Source organism: Eptesicus fuscus, chromosome 22 (assembly GCF_027574615.1).
Source record: "Eptesicus fuscus isolate TK198812 chromosome 22, DD_ASM_mEF_20220401, whole genome shotgun sequence".
Taxonomy (NCBI): Eukaryota; Metazoa; Chordata; class Mammalia; order Chiroptera; family Vespertilionidae; genus Eptesicus; species Eptesicus fuscus.
Window position 1 is genome coordinate 15016048 of NC_072494.1, and position 15045 is coordinate 15031092.

The 15045-nt window shown below is 39.4% G+C and overlaps 1 protein-coding gene across 22 annotated transcripts in view; it reads left to right on the forward strand.

Moving 5' to 3' along the window:
* UBAP2L (ubiquitin associated protein 2 like) overlaps window positions 1-15045 on the forward strand; it is a 44841-nt gene that overhangs the window by 1210 nt on the left and 28586 nt on the right. For 9 of the 22 annotated variants that reach the window (XR_008555135.1, XM_054711802.1, XM_028131499.2 and 6 more), the window contains exons 2-9: window positions 2626-2755; window positions 4827-4904; window positions 5454-5564; window positions 10076-10277; window positions 10655-10750; window positions 11149-11194; window positions 12380-12492; window positions 14898-14957. Coding sequence is in view for 21 of the 22 variants with exons in the window: in XM_054711802.1 (XP_054567777.1) it covers window positions 2666-2755; window positions 4827-4904; window positions 5454-5564; window positions 10076-10277; window positions 10655-10750; window positions 11149-11194; window positions 12380-12492; window positions 14898-14957 (796 nt within the window). In the remaining variant the exon portion in view is untranslated. The remainder of the gene's footprint in view (window positions 1-2625; window positions 2756-4826; window positions 4905-5453; window positions 5565-10075; window positions 10278-10654; window positions 10751-11148; window positions 11195-12379; window positions 12493-14897; window positions 14958-15045) is intronic. The other 13 variants (XM_028131501.2, XM_054711813.1, XM_028131495.2 and 10 more) reach the window with 5 other exon arrangements.

Genomic DNA, 15045 nt, shown 5'->3' on the forward strand with positions numbered 1-15045 from the left:
CCCTGTTTTTGTTTTTCCCCATCCACCTCGCACCGCCCATATCGTGCTTTGGGGATATTTGATGTAATGTAACTTGATGGGAGGTGATGAGGGTCAGTGACAACCAGCATTAGTAGAGAACTGAAACGTTTTGGTTGAGTATGGGTTGATAAAAACTGCTTTGAGATTCTACACCATTGTCTTTAAAGATTAGATTACGCCAGTGATTATTTCCGTTATGAACAGGAAGTATTTCTGGCATGTAAACCAATGATGAAAGGCCTTAAAATGTACTGTTTGCTTTTTTGTTTTTAAAACCCCCTCCTTATTAAACATGTCCTAACTGGGAAGTACTATTTTCAGAAATTAGATTCCAGTTCCTGGGAAGGAGATGAAGGGGTCATGACCACAAAGCATCTAGGGGAATTAGTTACTTTGTTAGAAGTAGTAAGCCTTACTGACACCAATCCAGCTTCAGGGTTCCTGAATTGTTTCTCAAATTAGATTGTAAGCTCCCTGAGGGCAGTAACCAAGTCATATTGCTTTTGTATTTTCTCAAGTACTGGACACAGTAGATACTCAATAAATACTTGTTATTTATTTTTTTCTGTAAAATTTCTCTGGCTAATTTTTTAAGTAGCTGGTTTTCAAAAAATGGTCAAGGGCACTCCTGTGTTGAAACCTGTATTTGTTCCCACACTAGTCCCTTGGTCGCCAAAACTTCTCACCTATTTCCCTTAAACTTTTTTATTTTTTAAGGAGTATTTAACAAGATTCCTCACCTTCACTGTGATAACCCCGGGTATGTGTCTGCTTGCTACTGAAAGGCTACTAATTCTGTGACCTCTAGTGATCCATCCCAGATCACTTACCTGTTGCTCAGTGTTATTATTACCTAGGTGGTAGAATTTTCTTAGTCACACTTTTTTAAACATTTCTAATAGAAAAATAGAAACCAATAGCAAGAGCGATCAGGAGGATTTCCCCCCCCCCCCTTTCCTGAATGATTATGTGGCTTCCAATATGACTTAACCTATTTACATCAATTGGTACAGTATATACAGTTGTCCACATGGCTAGCTAGTCATGCAATCCATAGCTGTAGTGTAAATCATGCTCACAAATTGAAATCACATGTGGAGTAGAAAGCAGTCAATAGTTGTAAGCTACAGGAATGGCTATCCCATATTAGAAACTACATCTTAGAGCCAGTTATTAAGCATAACAGTTTCCTTCTAATTTTAATTCCCCCCCCCCCACACACACACACACTTTTAGTTGAATCCAGGGGTACTTGGTTAAACAATAGGTTTTTGTTGTTTGTTTTTGTAAATTAAATATTGAAACTTGATTATAATGCCAGACTGGGAAACTGTACTACTGTGTAGTAAATAATCTCTTACTAAGCTAGAAATATTTATAGGTCTTTGTGTGCACATGTGTGTGAGGGGAGAGGTAATGGTTAAAAATTAGTCCCTTACAACTCTGAGTGATAGAGGATATAGAATTCTTAATGACTGCATCACAAAACAAAACCTATCTATCCAACCTATTACCGAACTTAGTGAAGAATTTATCCATAAGGAAGTCAACTTTTTTTGTGAACCAAGAAACAGGTGAAATTCACTTCCCTAATAGTTAATCCTTGCATATTTCTTTAGGAGCCCACTCTAGTTCTACCTCAAATCCAGCAATGTCTTCTGAGCTAGTCTAGAATTGCCCTATATAAGGTATTAACCAATAAATAAGTAAACGAGCATAAAAGTATAAACTTGTACGCGTTGGAAGGGAATAAAACAATGCGGAATAACCTTATCTTGAGCACTCCATCATAGGATGAATGTTTTCTTTGTTTACTAAGTCATCTTGCCCTGCAATAATGTCTCAAGTTTAAAATGATTTCCCAGAAGCCCTTTCTTCCAAATAAAACTTTGTGCTGCTAGATGATTTGGGTTTGGGATTCTCTGTATATCAAGGTGAGTGGTGGAGAGTAACTGTAATTCTGGTTTCTTGGACTGTGGATTAGGAGATCAACAGAAGCAGCTGCAAAAGCAATGTGTTGGAATTAACCAGGGAACTGAGGTTCTGGGCAAAGTCCATGGGGCTTATACATGCCTGTGGAAAGCTATGGAATCCCCTGCATGCTGAGAGAGAGAAACTTAAGGGAGAAAGAGGCTAGACTTGAGTTTGTGCTTTTTTAAGTGATGGAGGTCACATGCAACTCAAAGGGTTGTAAGGCAGGTAAGGCTGTTTCATAGGTGAATTGAGTACAGACGAATCCTCTTCCTGGAAGACTTGTTTCCAGGCTTTATCTTTCCTTTATGTCAAAGGGACTTGAGATATTTTTGTCTACTACTAAGATAGCAAAACTTCACAAAACCTGCTTATAGGGGATGAGGAACCAAACTGTGCTCATAATTTTTTTAAAAAGCCCATTATTTAACAGATGCTTTATACATTTCTTATACAAAAATGTGTTAACATCCATAGTTTCATAAGGAATTTGTCAAACTAAATTTGAAGAACAGGTGAATCCTCTTGGTTTGTTTCTTTGAAGAACAAAGGGTTTAGTGAAGATGCTGATGAGAGGTGAAAAGCCCTCATTTTGCCTGTATTTAATATCTAAATTTTTTTCTAATCTTTCAGTATTCTACCTTGTAAATACTGTTATTTGTATATACTGTAAATGATGACGTCGGTGGGCACGAACCGAGCCCGGGGAAACTGGGAACAACCTCAAAACCAAAACCAGACACAGCACAAGCAACGGCCACAGGTAAAGAATACAAGTGTTATGGATCCATGGGTAGCTTTGCTGATTGATTCTGGTTTCTGTCTAATGCAGCATCATTCTATACTTTTGATTCTTGATTTGGGTTTTTCATTCTTATTTGCAAGCCCTTGCCTCTTTTTATTTTTTTTAAGTATATTTTAATGATTTCAGAGAGGGAGAGAGAGAGAGAAAAATATCAATGATGAGAGAATCATTGATCGGCTGCTTCCTGCACGCCCCCTCCTGAGGATCCAGCCCACAACCTGGACATATGCCCTTGACCGGAATCAAACCTGGGACTTTTCGGTCGGAAAGCCAATGCTCTATCCACTGAGCCAAACCGGCTAGGGCTGTGGTAGGCAAACTCATTAGTCAACAGAGCCAAATATCAACAGTACAACAATTGAAATTTCTTTTGAGAGCCGAAAACCAACTTCTGCCACGAAGTTTCATTCGCACTGTATGTGCACTCCCGCACGTGGTATTTTGTGGAAGAGCCACACTCAAGGGGCCAAAGAGCCGCATGTGGCTCCCAAGCCGCAGTTTGCCGACCACTGGGCTAGGGCATGTCCTTGCCTCTTTTTACTTGAAGCCTTATAACTATTAATGCCATGCTGTGATGTAGCACTCTTACTTTTTGTTCTTTAATACTGAACCATGAGGCTTGGAAAGAATGGCTCTTGTGCTTTGTATCTCTAAGGTAGCAATACATGTTTTAGCAATAGATTTCTTATTTTTTAGATCTTCCACCTTGCCATCTTTCTAGCCCACCTTTATCTTGCCACTTTTTGTCTTTCTTTTGTTCTTTTTCCTAATGGATCTGTTATCTTCCTCTCTGGTCTCACTGAGGCCTAATAATGCTATTTCCTTTTCCATGAGGAGTTAATATCTTTGCTGTTTTTCTTCAAAATTAACAAATGAGACACCCTAGAGTATTGTACCCCTCCTGGGTACTAAAGTTTATGGGTTTTTGTTTTTTTGAAATTTGATTTAGGTATGATCTGTTTTCTATAACCAGTTTGGTGTTGGTTGGTATGTAATGTGAATGAATTAATTTCGCATTTGGTTCTGGTCAGATAAATTGAATATGTAAGACTAGAACTTTCCTCTTATTTGTTTGTTTATTTATTTATTTTATTTTTTATTTTTTTACTTTTCCTGTGAATTTCTAGCAGAATTTTAGCACTTAAGTGAGTTAGTGTCTCAACTGGGACAATACAATTTGTATTATCTTGTAAACATACACAGGATACTGAGATCTGCTGAATCTACCTTTAGGCTAGCCCTTATGTCAACCCTAAGAATAGGAGGGTGGCATTGGTTATTGCAGAAATAGGGAAAGGGTTTGTTTACACATGACTTTGCAAATACATTAATGTGAATTAAGGTGCAGATGTTTCAAAGTGGTGCTGTGATCCCAATATGAAAGCCTCTTTAATGGTGAACATTGGTGAAAAGGCTTCCTGCTTTTTTTAGGTATTGTAGAGTGAAATAGTACCAGCTTTACTCTTTGTTTTTTGTCATTGTGCTGACTTAAGCATCTCAAATGCTGTTAGTGTTTTTTTATTGTTGTTGTTTTAGAGGGAACAAGAAACATCCATGTAAGAGAGAAACATCCATCAGCTGCCTCCTGCATGTGCCCTGACCGGGAATCGAACCCGCCACCTTTTGGTGCACGGGATGACGCTCCAACCAACTGAGCCATACTGGCCAGGGCTGTTAGGATTTTATTACTTGGTCATTTGTAACAAGAAGGAAATTGGGGTGGGAGGTACAGTGTATATTTACTACATGGGTCCTTCTTATTTCTCTAAACCAGGGGTGGGGAACATCTGCCCCTCGGGCTATAAGGCCCTTGAAATCATTCAGTCTGCCTTGCCAGGGCATTAGGGGTGAGTTAATTAAATGTTTGACCAAATATAGCAGGTTAATTTTTAAGTTGATAATTTTGTATGGCCTGCAAACAATGTTATAAATATCCAAATGGCCATTGGATGAAAAAAGGTCCCCCACCCCTGCTCTAAACTGTTGTCTGTCAGTCATGCTTTTTTTTAAAAAAAATCTCAATTCTTAGGCCACTGCGGAACAAATTCGACTTGCACAGATGATTTCAGACCATAATGATGCTGACTTTGAGGAAAAGGTGAAACAAGTGAGTGGATTGCTAATTTGCTGTAAGCTATGGGGAAAAAATTTGGATTAATGCATAGATGCCTACCAGGGTACTTTGTGTGATAGGTATTAAAAGAATTATGACCTGAAATATGATAGGTTAAGCCAGTAAATAAGTGCTTTTATTGTCTGACTTACTGACCCTTTTGGTTCAGAGGTTTTGTCTTAATTTTAACGTCTTGTTTAATGACTGACTTTGTTGATGCCCTTTTATAGCAACTTTGAGCAATTGTGGCATCTAGGAAGTGTGGAAGTTCATGATATGCTGAAGTGTGTGTGTTTCTGGGTTTGATTCTCTATTAGATGTTTTATTGTTTGATTGCTTTTGTATGTAAATCCTTTAATCCTATTTTTGGTCACAGGTATTTTTTGCTTTTGGGATTAGAACACCAAAATTCTGCTTGGTTTTTTTAAGCCTGGTTTTTTCAGACTCTGCTAGTGTTTTCTCTTCTTCACCTAGGTTTTTTTGTTGTTGTTTTGGTGGGGAGAACAAACTTGTTCATGATCACTGCTGATCTTTCTTTTTCAGTTGATTGATATCACGGGCAAGAACCAGGATGAATGTGTCATTGCTTTGCATGACTGCAATGGAGATGTCAACAGAGCCATCAATGTACTGCTGGAAGGAAACCCAGATACGGTATAGTGCTAATAAAGTGTTATAGAAAGTGGGTCCCTGCCTGAGATGCTAGTAGTATTCTAAAAATAGCAAATGGGGTAACTCAATTAAAACAGAGTACCTTATTCTTCAAATAGAACTGGGAACTACCTAGAAGATTGTTTGCTGCAGGTTGCAAATACTTAAAATTAATGTACAATAAACAGGAGAAAACATAAAATCAGGTTCTTCTAATTGGCCTGGAATAAATTATTCATTCTAGGCTAGTGACTGTTTTCAGGACTGGATTAGAATGAATTAGAGATGCTGTTTCATAGCTTTAGCTGTAATCATGGAAGACTTTGCTCACCAGTTTTACTGTTACTGAACAAAGTCACAAACTACTGGATTCTGACATCGGCACATTCCCATCAATATCAGCTTTGCGTTTTTCTATACCTTTTCATCATGTGAACTTATTTCTCTTGAGGTAGCAGATAACAAACTTTTACAGCCTCTTGACTATCCCTAGAGATGATAAGGGAATATCTTGGAGGATCTCTTGTTCTAGAATTTAGAATGGCTTTTACCTCTTCCTCTACTTCCCACTCAGTGAGAATCCTGTGTTTTTGTGCTTGTCTTATCATTGTACCCAATTATAAGTCCCTTAACAACAGAGATTCTGCCTTACTAATTTGGGATGTTTCTGCAGTGTTGTTTTTAAAAATATATATATATTATTGATTTTTTTACAGAGAGGAAGGGACAGGGATAGAGAGTTACAAACATCGATGAGAGAGAAACAGCCATCAGCTGCCTCCTACACACCCCCTACTGGGGATGTGCCCGCCACCAAGGTACATGCCCTTGACTGGAATCGAACCTGAGACCTTTCAGTCCGCAGGTCGACACTCTATCCACTGGGCCAAACTGGTTAGGGCTGGAAAACTTTTTTAATCATTAAATTTAAATTTGTGAATTTTTCTCTTTAAAAGTGTGGTTCCAGGTTTGATTTTACATTATTCACTTTATTTTAAAGTTATTGCATGGGCAATTATATAGCCATGCCTTTGATTAATTTTGAGTTTACTCTAGAATAATTGTCCCAGTTAGGGCTATCCCAAGATATTTTTGAAGGGGAAGAGGTAGGACTGACTACTCATGCTTTTTAAGAGTCTAATTTTGTACAAGTCACATTTTCTTTCACCTTCCAGCATCTTCTGCCTAGTGTTTCAAGTTTGAATTCCACAGTATCAAAAAAGAAAAGTAAACTGGAGCCCTGGCCAGTGTTACTCAAAGGTTAGAGCATTGGCCTGGTCACAGAAGGGTTCGATTTCTGGTCCAGGGCATGTGCAGGAGGCAACCAATCGATGTGTCTCTCTCACATCCATGTTTCTCTTTCTCTCTTCCACTTTCGCTCCCTCCTCCCTCCCTCCCTCCCTCCCTTCTTCCCACTCTTTCTAAAAATCAGTGGGAAATATCCTCAGGTAGAGAATTAAAAAAAAAGTTAATGAGAATGTGGGCTACAAATAAACCAACTACTAGTGAAATCAATGGGAAGCAAAGTCAGCTGCCAGGGATGTTGGATGTATTTGGGTGGATGTGATCATATCAGAAAACTGGCAGTATCTTCGGGAAGATCATAGTAATTCTCTTTATATAAGTTATCTGGTGCCAGCAGCTAATGTATACCATAGAGCAGTGATGGCGAACCTATGACACGCGTGTCAGCACTGACACGCGTAGCCATTTCTGATGACACGCGATCGCTAAGGCGGCCGCATGCCGAGGATGAAACATTTGCTGCTCCTGAGGATGAAACATTTGCAAAATAATGTTTTTTCCTCAGTGACACACTACACGAGTTATGCTCAGTTTTTTGGTGAAGTTTGACACACCAAGCTCAAAAGGTTGCCCATCACTGCCATAGAGGGAGAAGATAACAGGTTTCTGAGACTTGCCAGGTTTTAAGACAGACTAGCAAAAACTCTAAAAGCTAGCTGTTTTTTGAGTCTGGCTTTCATTGTTTTTAATGCGGATTTAGCTAGAGGGTTATGCTAACTTATGAATTGAAGCTACTGTAAGCATAAAATAACTCACCAATTATAATGTGAAATCAACTTGGGTTGGAAGAGTAGGCAGTAAGGAGCTGCCAAGTCCTCGGTGGATACTTAATATGTATATTTTTAATTATTACTTTTGTAAACTATTTATTGTAGACTTTAGTATATGTAGATATGTTTTTACCATAATTTTAGATTGATGGTTTTTGAACTTAAGAACTTTGAAAATTTTGGTAAAATATACTTAAAATTTACTGTTTTAACCATTTTAAAGTGTACAATTCAGTCATTAAGTACATTGACAAAGTTGTATAACCATTACTATTCATTTTCAGAAGTTTTTCATTTCTCAAACTGAATTGAAAATGGATTTTCTGTATTAATTAAATAGTAACTCCTCATTTCTCCCTCCCATCAACTCCTGGTAACCTATTTTCTGTTTCTGTTTCTAAATTTGCCTATTCTAGTGGCATCATATAATATACTTGTCCTTTTATTGTTATTTTGTTGTTATTTCACCCAGCATAATGTTTTCAAGGTTATTTTGTGGCATGTATCAGAATTCCATTTTGTTAAGGCTTGATAATCCAGTATATGTATATGCCACGGTTTTGTTTGTCCATCGATGGATATTTGGGATTATTTGGAAGTAATTTGTAGATATCATAATATTTTATTCTCTAAATATTTTATCATGCTTCCCTTAAAGAAAGATGATCTGTTTTGTTGTTAATCTTCACCCCAGGGTATTTTTCCATTGATTTTTAGAGGGAGTGAAAGGAGAGAGAGAAAAATATCGATGTGAGAGAGACACATTGATTGGTCGCCTCTTGCACACACCCCAGGTACGTGCCCTTGACCCGGAATTGAACCCATAATCCTTTTGGTGCATAGGCTGACGCTCTATCCACTGAACCACACCGGCCAGGGTGAAGGATGATCTTTTATACCAGCAGTCGCCAACCTTTCAGACCTCACGTATGACCAGTGGTCCACGGAGGACCACCGGTTGGAAACTGCTGTTTTATACGACCACAGTATTATTGTCAACCCTGAGAAAGTTAATAGTAATTTTATATTATACCTGGTTCATATTCTTTCTTTTTTTTCCACCCTCACCCAAGGATATGTTTATTGATTTTAGAAAGAGAGGAGTTGCGGGTGGGAGAGAAACATTGCTTCTTGTATGCACCTGGACTGTGGATTAAACCCACAACCTTTTGGTGTACAGGATAACACTCCAACCAACGGAGCCACCTGGCCCAGGCCTGGTTCATATTCTTGAAAGCTATTCAATATTAGATAGCTGTTGCTGATAACCAGGGTCATTGTTATTTGAATTAAATGGTAACTAGGATAGTAAAGATTGGTAATTTGGGTGCTTGTCCTGGAACTTTATTTTATATATATTTTCTGAAAAGTGTGTAAATCAAGATATGTATATGTTTAAAACTTTAAATTTATAAAATTCATTTTCTTAAGGAATGAGTATTTTATAAGACTGTTTAGATTATTTTTCTTACCACAAATTTTCCTTCTGTAATGAATTATAGAATATTCTGTTTTGGGGAAAGCTGAATTGGACTATATCAGTTTAGGAAGTGTAAGGGAGAATACAGTGCATAAAACCTGGAATGGAAGGCTTCCTACAGTCAGCATGTCTTGGGGCCAGGGTGGTGCCTTCCTGGCTGCTATTTGGTCTTTTAAGTAAAGGAAGTTGGGATGTTGTGTGGGGAAGTAGGTACAGTTGTTGTTTTCCTCCTAAATTCTGGGTTGCTTGGTTAGAGCATATGCCCAAGAGTTGAATGCTGCTTACTCATTCTGAATTCAAAGTTAACTTTTAGAAACTTTCAGTTTTCTTTGTTTGCTTTATTTGACATGCATGAAATTATAAAAAATTAGGAATCACTGAATCCATAGGAAATTAGTTTTTTCAGATAAGGAAAAACACTTGAAAGCTAGGAACCAATAACTAAGTCCTTTGACTAATATGCAAAGTGACTAAACTGGATAAGGATCTTGGTGATCCTTTTGGAAGTGATCTCTGCAATCCGTTAGCACCTCCCCAATAAAAGAACTTCAGTTGTGCAGCGTTAGGTGTAGAGTTTGTTTTAAGGTTCTTTCTGTACCCTCCATTTAAATAGAAGTAAATTAGTTAGAGGTATCTTACTTAGACTTGGATGCTGAGAGGAGAATGGTTAACAGTTTTCCCAGCTTTTTCTTTTTTTAAAATACATTTTTATTGATTTCAGAGTGAGGAAGGGAGAGGGAGCGAGAATGATTGATTGGATGCCTCCCACAAACCCTGCATGGAGGATTTTGCCTGCAACCTGGGCATATGCCCTGACTGGGAATCTAACTGTAACCTCCCCGTTCATAGATAGATGCTCAGCCACTGAGACACAGCAGCTGGGCTGTCCCAGCTTTTATCTCTGGTTTTCCTGGTAGCAATCCATGTTGATTAGCTATGAATGCTCTGCCCTTCTTTAGCATTCCTGGGAGATGGTCGGGAAGAAGAAAGGAGTCTCAGGACAAAAGGATGGTGGTCAAACGGAATCCAATGAAGAAGGCAAAGAAAATCGAGACCGGGACAGAGACTATAGTCGGCGACGTGGTGGGCCACCAAGACGGGGAAGAGGTGCCAGCCGTGGACGAGAGTGTATGCATGGGGCTTTAACAAAACCAACTGTGGGTCAGTAATGTCCAGATTTCAGGGTTGTCAAGACCCTGCTAGGCTGGACCTAGTAACCATTATATTACCTTTTTAAAAATTTTCTTGCCATTATCTCTTCTGAGACCTTGGCATCTCTTAACATTAGCCTTTCTAGCAGCAACCACCAGTTTGGCATTAAGTTATCCTGTAACTATTTGTAAAGTTTGACTTACAGTTCTCTGTTGTGGTTCATCACCATTCCCCTAGTAACCATCATGTTCCATCCTTCCAGCTCATTTTTTCTCTTGTTTGGTCTTCCACCAGTGTATATACATACCATTTATGTATTTATTTACATAACATTTATGTATATTCTATTGATTCTGCTCTGGCCATCTGTGTTTTGTTTCTCCCAGTTCGGGGTCAGGAAAATGGATTAGATGGCACCAAGAGCGGAGGGCCTTCTGGAAGAGGCACAGAGAGAGGCAGAAGAGGTCGTGGACGAGGCAGAGGTGATCATTATAGTGTGGGGAGGGCTGGACATTGGGGGATTCTTACTAGTTTTGTAGGGGTCTGCATTATTTCAAAACAAATTCACATAGAGTCTAGTTACCTTCATAGTTGAGGTGTCCTGCAAATTTTGGAGGTTGCTAAGTGGGCAATGAGAAGATGGATGTCATTTCCTCTCATCTTATTGTTGATATTACTGTATTTGAGGACCCCGTAGTATGTTCAGCGAAGGAACAGTCTGTCAAGAGTAATGATTGTCCTATTGCTTTATATGAACTGATGCACTACAGAGTGAAAAAAAGCACATCTGATAATATTAACCACTTAATATTCTGAGCTGCCTCAGTTGGCAAGTTAGTTTTAATTTCTACAACATTTCTGTCTTTTTCTCTTTCCTTAGGTGGTTCTGGTAGGCGGGGAGGAAGGTTTTCTGCTCAAGGAATGGGGTAAGTTTCCTTGATCCAATGTCAAAGTCTTTAGGGTGGCTAATATCCTGATGTCCTGAGGATAATAATAGACAACCTTAACCAAAATGTAATAAAAAAGATGTCTAGACTATTTAATCAGAAAGGTGGGTACTTAAGACTTACTTCTTTTTTCCCTTTAAATTACATTTTTATTGATTTCAGAGAGAGGGAGAGAGAGAAAGAGAAACATCAATGATGAGAGAGAATCTTCAATCGGCTGCCTCCTGCACGCCCCCTTCTGGGGATTGAGCCCGCAACCAGGGCATGTGCCCCCTGACCGGAATTGAACCTTCAGTTCATAGGCCAGTGCTCTATCCATCGAGCCAAATCAGCCAGGGCAGGGCTTAAGAAAAAGCATTTACAACCTGGATCATTATCTCTTTCACAGCTTCATTTGAATGCATGTACCTAATATCTTTCCACAATCTTCATGTGAATTTTATTATGATTACTAGAGGTCCAGTGCATGAAAATTCATGCACTGAAGTGGGGGGTGTCTCAGCCCGACCTGCCCCTCTCACAGTCCAGGAGGCCTCAGGGGCAGGAGGCGACCCGGCGATCAGGGAAAGGCGACGCCCCCATTACACCTCTGCTGCTGCCACTGCCAGCAGTGCAAACCTTGGCCGGCCCTGGTTACTGAGCCTTGGGCGGCCCTGGGCAGTTGGGCAGCCGCCATTCGAGGCTTGCCTGCGCCTCGGGCCGGCCCTGGGCAGTGGGGGGGCTGAGGGGACTGGGGGACTCTGGAGGCAGGTGCGTGGAGCAGCCGGACATGCCTGAGGGCGAGCCTGGTCGTGCTGCACGTTGCCCTGGTAGGGCTGAGGGGATTGGGTACCGCCATCTTGTGGCTGTGGGCGCCACCATCTTTGTGAGGGTGTGACGGTCAATTAGCATATTCCTTCTTTATAGATAGGATAGGATTGGTGTCCTAACCCAAAATGGATAGTAGATATAAATTGAGATTATGCCATGAAATTTTAGGTAGGCTGATAGGTGAGGAAAAATAGCATAGATTATAGAAAGGGGCTGTGATTGATTTGTAGTAAGAAAGGGACATTGAACATTCTAATTGCCCTCCTCTTTGAGTTAATTTTTTCTTGGTACTGCTTAGATGTTGGAGACTCTTTTAAGCTTTTTTGTTGTTGTTCACCCCATCCCACCCCCCAGAACCTTTAACCCAGCTGATTATGCAGAACCAGCCAGTACTGATGATAACTATGGCAATAATAGCGGCAGTACGTGGAACAACACTGGCCACTTCGAGCCAGATGATGGGACGAGTGAGTGACTGTTTATTATTCGTTTCTTGTATCTGGGAACCTTAAGGAAATAATTGTTTTGAGGTTATAATTATGTAAGGTGGAGGAATAGCTTTTGGGTGCAGAGATAGGGGGAGAAAATCACAATCGAATTACTGTGTGTTCTTTTTACTATGTGTCTGCATGCACATTATACAAATTATTTCACCTGATCTTCATCATTATTTTATGAAACAGACATTTATCATCACCTTCCAGATGACGAAACTTAGATTGAAAGAGGATTGAAGAAATTTGCTAGTATTTGAACTCAGAATTATTTGATTCTACAAGCCCATGCTCTTTCCATTATGACATATAGGTGCCATTAGCTCCAATTGTTATTTCCTAGTATTTTTGTTAGGATAGCTAGCATTGCCTTGTGAAACGATATCAATCAAGCCACTACTTGTAAAGATGAAGAGGTTCCAGAATCAAAACCCACTGTCAGTTTGTTTCCTCATACTGAGGTAGGAGTATCTTTTTTTCCTTTCATTTTTGAGAAATCTCAATATCTGGGCACAAAGGAAATCTTGACTTTTTTTTTTTAATATATTTTTATTGATTTCAGAGAGGAAGGAAGAGGGAGAGAGAAATAGAAACATGAATGATGAGAGAGAATCATTGATTGGCTGCCTCCTGCATGCCCCCCCCACTGGGGAACGAGCCTGCAACCCGGGCTTGTGCCCTTGACCGGAATTGAACCTGGGACCCTTCAGTCCACAGGCCGAGCCAAACTGGCCAGGGCTCTTGAGACTTTTTGCTCTCTTTGTTGGACAGTCTTCTGGGTGTGGTAGAGTATTATAGGATTTTAATAAGATTGCTTTTTTTGTTTGTTCACTTTGGTGCTTCTATCTTGGTAGGGTGTATATATTTAAGGATATGTTAGGCTTGTGGGATACACCAAGATATATTTGGGAGTACGACACTTTTACTGTTTTAAATAAGCGCAGCCTCTGGGCTCCAGAGTACTTGTGACATCAAGTACTTGTGTTTTCCTCTTCTAAAGGGGGAATGAATTAATAGTAAAGAAATGGGCTTTTTTTTTTTTTACTTCTTATCCATTAAACTTGCCTTGCCCCTTTTTATTTTTTTCCCAATTTTAAAATTTTATTGATTGATTGATTTTAGAGAAAAACACATCTATTTGTTGTTCCATTTATTTATGGATTTATTGGTTGATTCTTGTATGTGCCCTGATGGGGGATTGACCCCCCCCAACCTTGGAGTATTGAGATGATGCTATAACCAACTGAGCTACCCGGCCCAGGCTCTATGCCTTGCCCCTATTTATTTAAATACATTTTTATTGATTTCAGAAAGGAAGGGAGAGGGAGAGAGATAGAAACATCAATGATGAGAGAGAATCATTGATCAGGTACCGCCTGCATGCCCCACACTGGGGATCGAGCCCACAACCCAGGCATATGCCCTGACTGGGAATTGAACTGTGACCTCCTGGATCATAGGTTAGTGCTCAACCACTGAGCCACGCTGGCCGGGCAGCGTTGCCCCTTTTTAAATATCAGTGATTTTTATCTTTGTAGGATCTTTGGCACAGCTTCTCATCTACTGTCCATAGATGTTACATACACCTCGGGTCCTGAATGGTACTTGCTTTTTGTTTTACCAAGTTGTCTTATAAATTCATTTGGAATACAACCTTCTAATTGGTAGAGACTAATGTTGAGTTATTGGCAGGATAGACATCTTTGTGAATTCCCTTGACCATTTGGCTATGAAATGTCCTTTTCTGTTTTAACTTTCTGTACTTTGGAGGCATTAGAACTGCTCTTCATTCATCTCTTGATGGCTTTGTAGAGGCAGTGGTAGCAGTCTGAATACCAAAGGTTACTGTTTTTGAGCTTTAAATTGTTCTTGGGGAATTGGCTTTTTATCACTGGCAGAAAAGATAATAGAAGTTAAGGGATTTATTTTCAGTTGTGGATAGAAAATCAGGCATGGAGTCCCAGTCCTGGATTGCTAACTTCCGCTGTTTTCAACAAGGTTCTGGTTGGAAAATGAGAAGGTTGAAGAAGTTTATGTTTATTTCTATTGAGTGGAAAAATAGATTTGAGAGGGTAGAATCCGAAATCTGTGGTTTGTGTTGGAATAAAAAATTATGTGATGCTGCTGTCATGTTAGTGTAAAAGTATTGGGTGTAGCTTCATGCATTCTTATTATTGTTAATTTCATTACAATCTCACCTTCATGCATGATCTCTTTTGTGTTTTTATGGTAGCAAACTCAAATTCCTTTTTCAACTTAAAAAGAAATTTAAACCTACTCTTAAAATATCCACAGGTACACTGGGAATTGTGTTTTTGGGGCAAATGTTCTCATTCACAAGCAAAATTTCACTGGTTGTTTTTTCTTTTTTGTTTCAGGACTTGATTTCATTGGGGTTGAGGGGTCAAATTATCCCCGAAAATTTGAGACTGCTCCTGGTATGATACATCCAGGCGCCTAACTGCCCCGGATATTTTTAAAGATTTTTATGAACTGAAATATCTGTGGATATGTCATTTTTCTGTC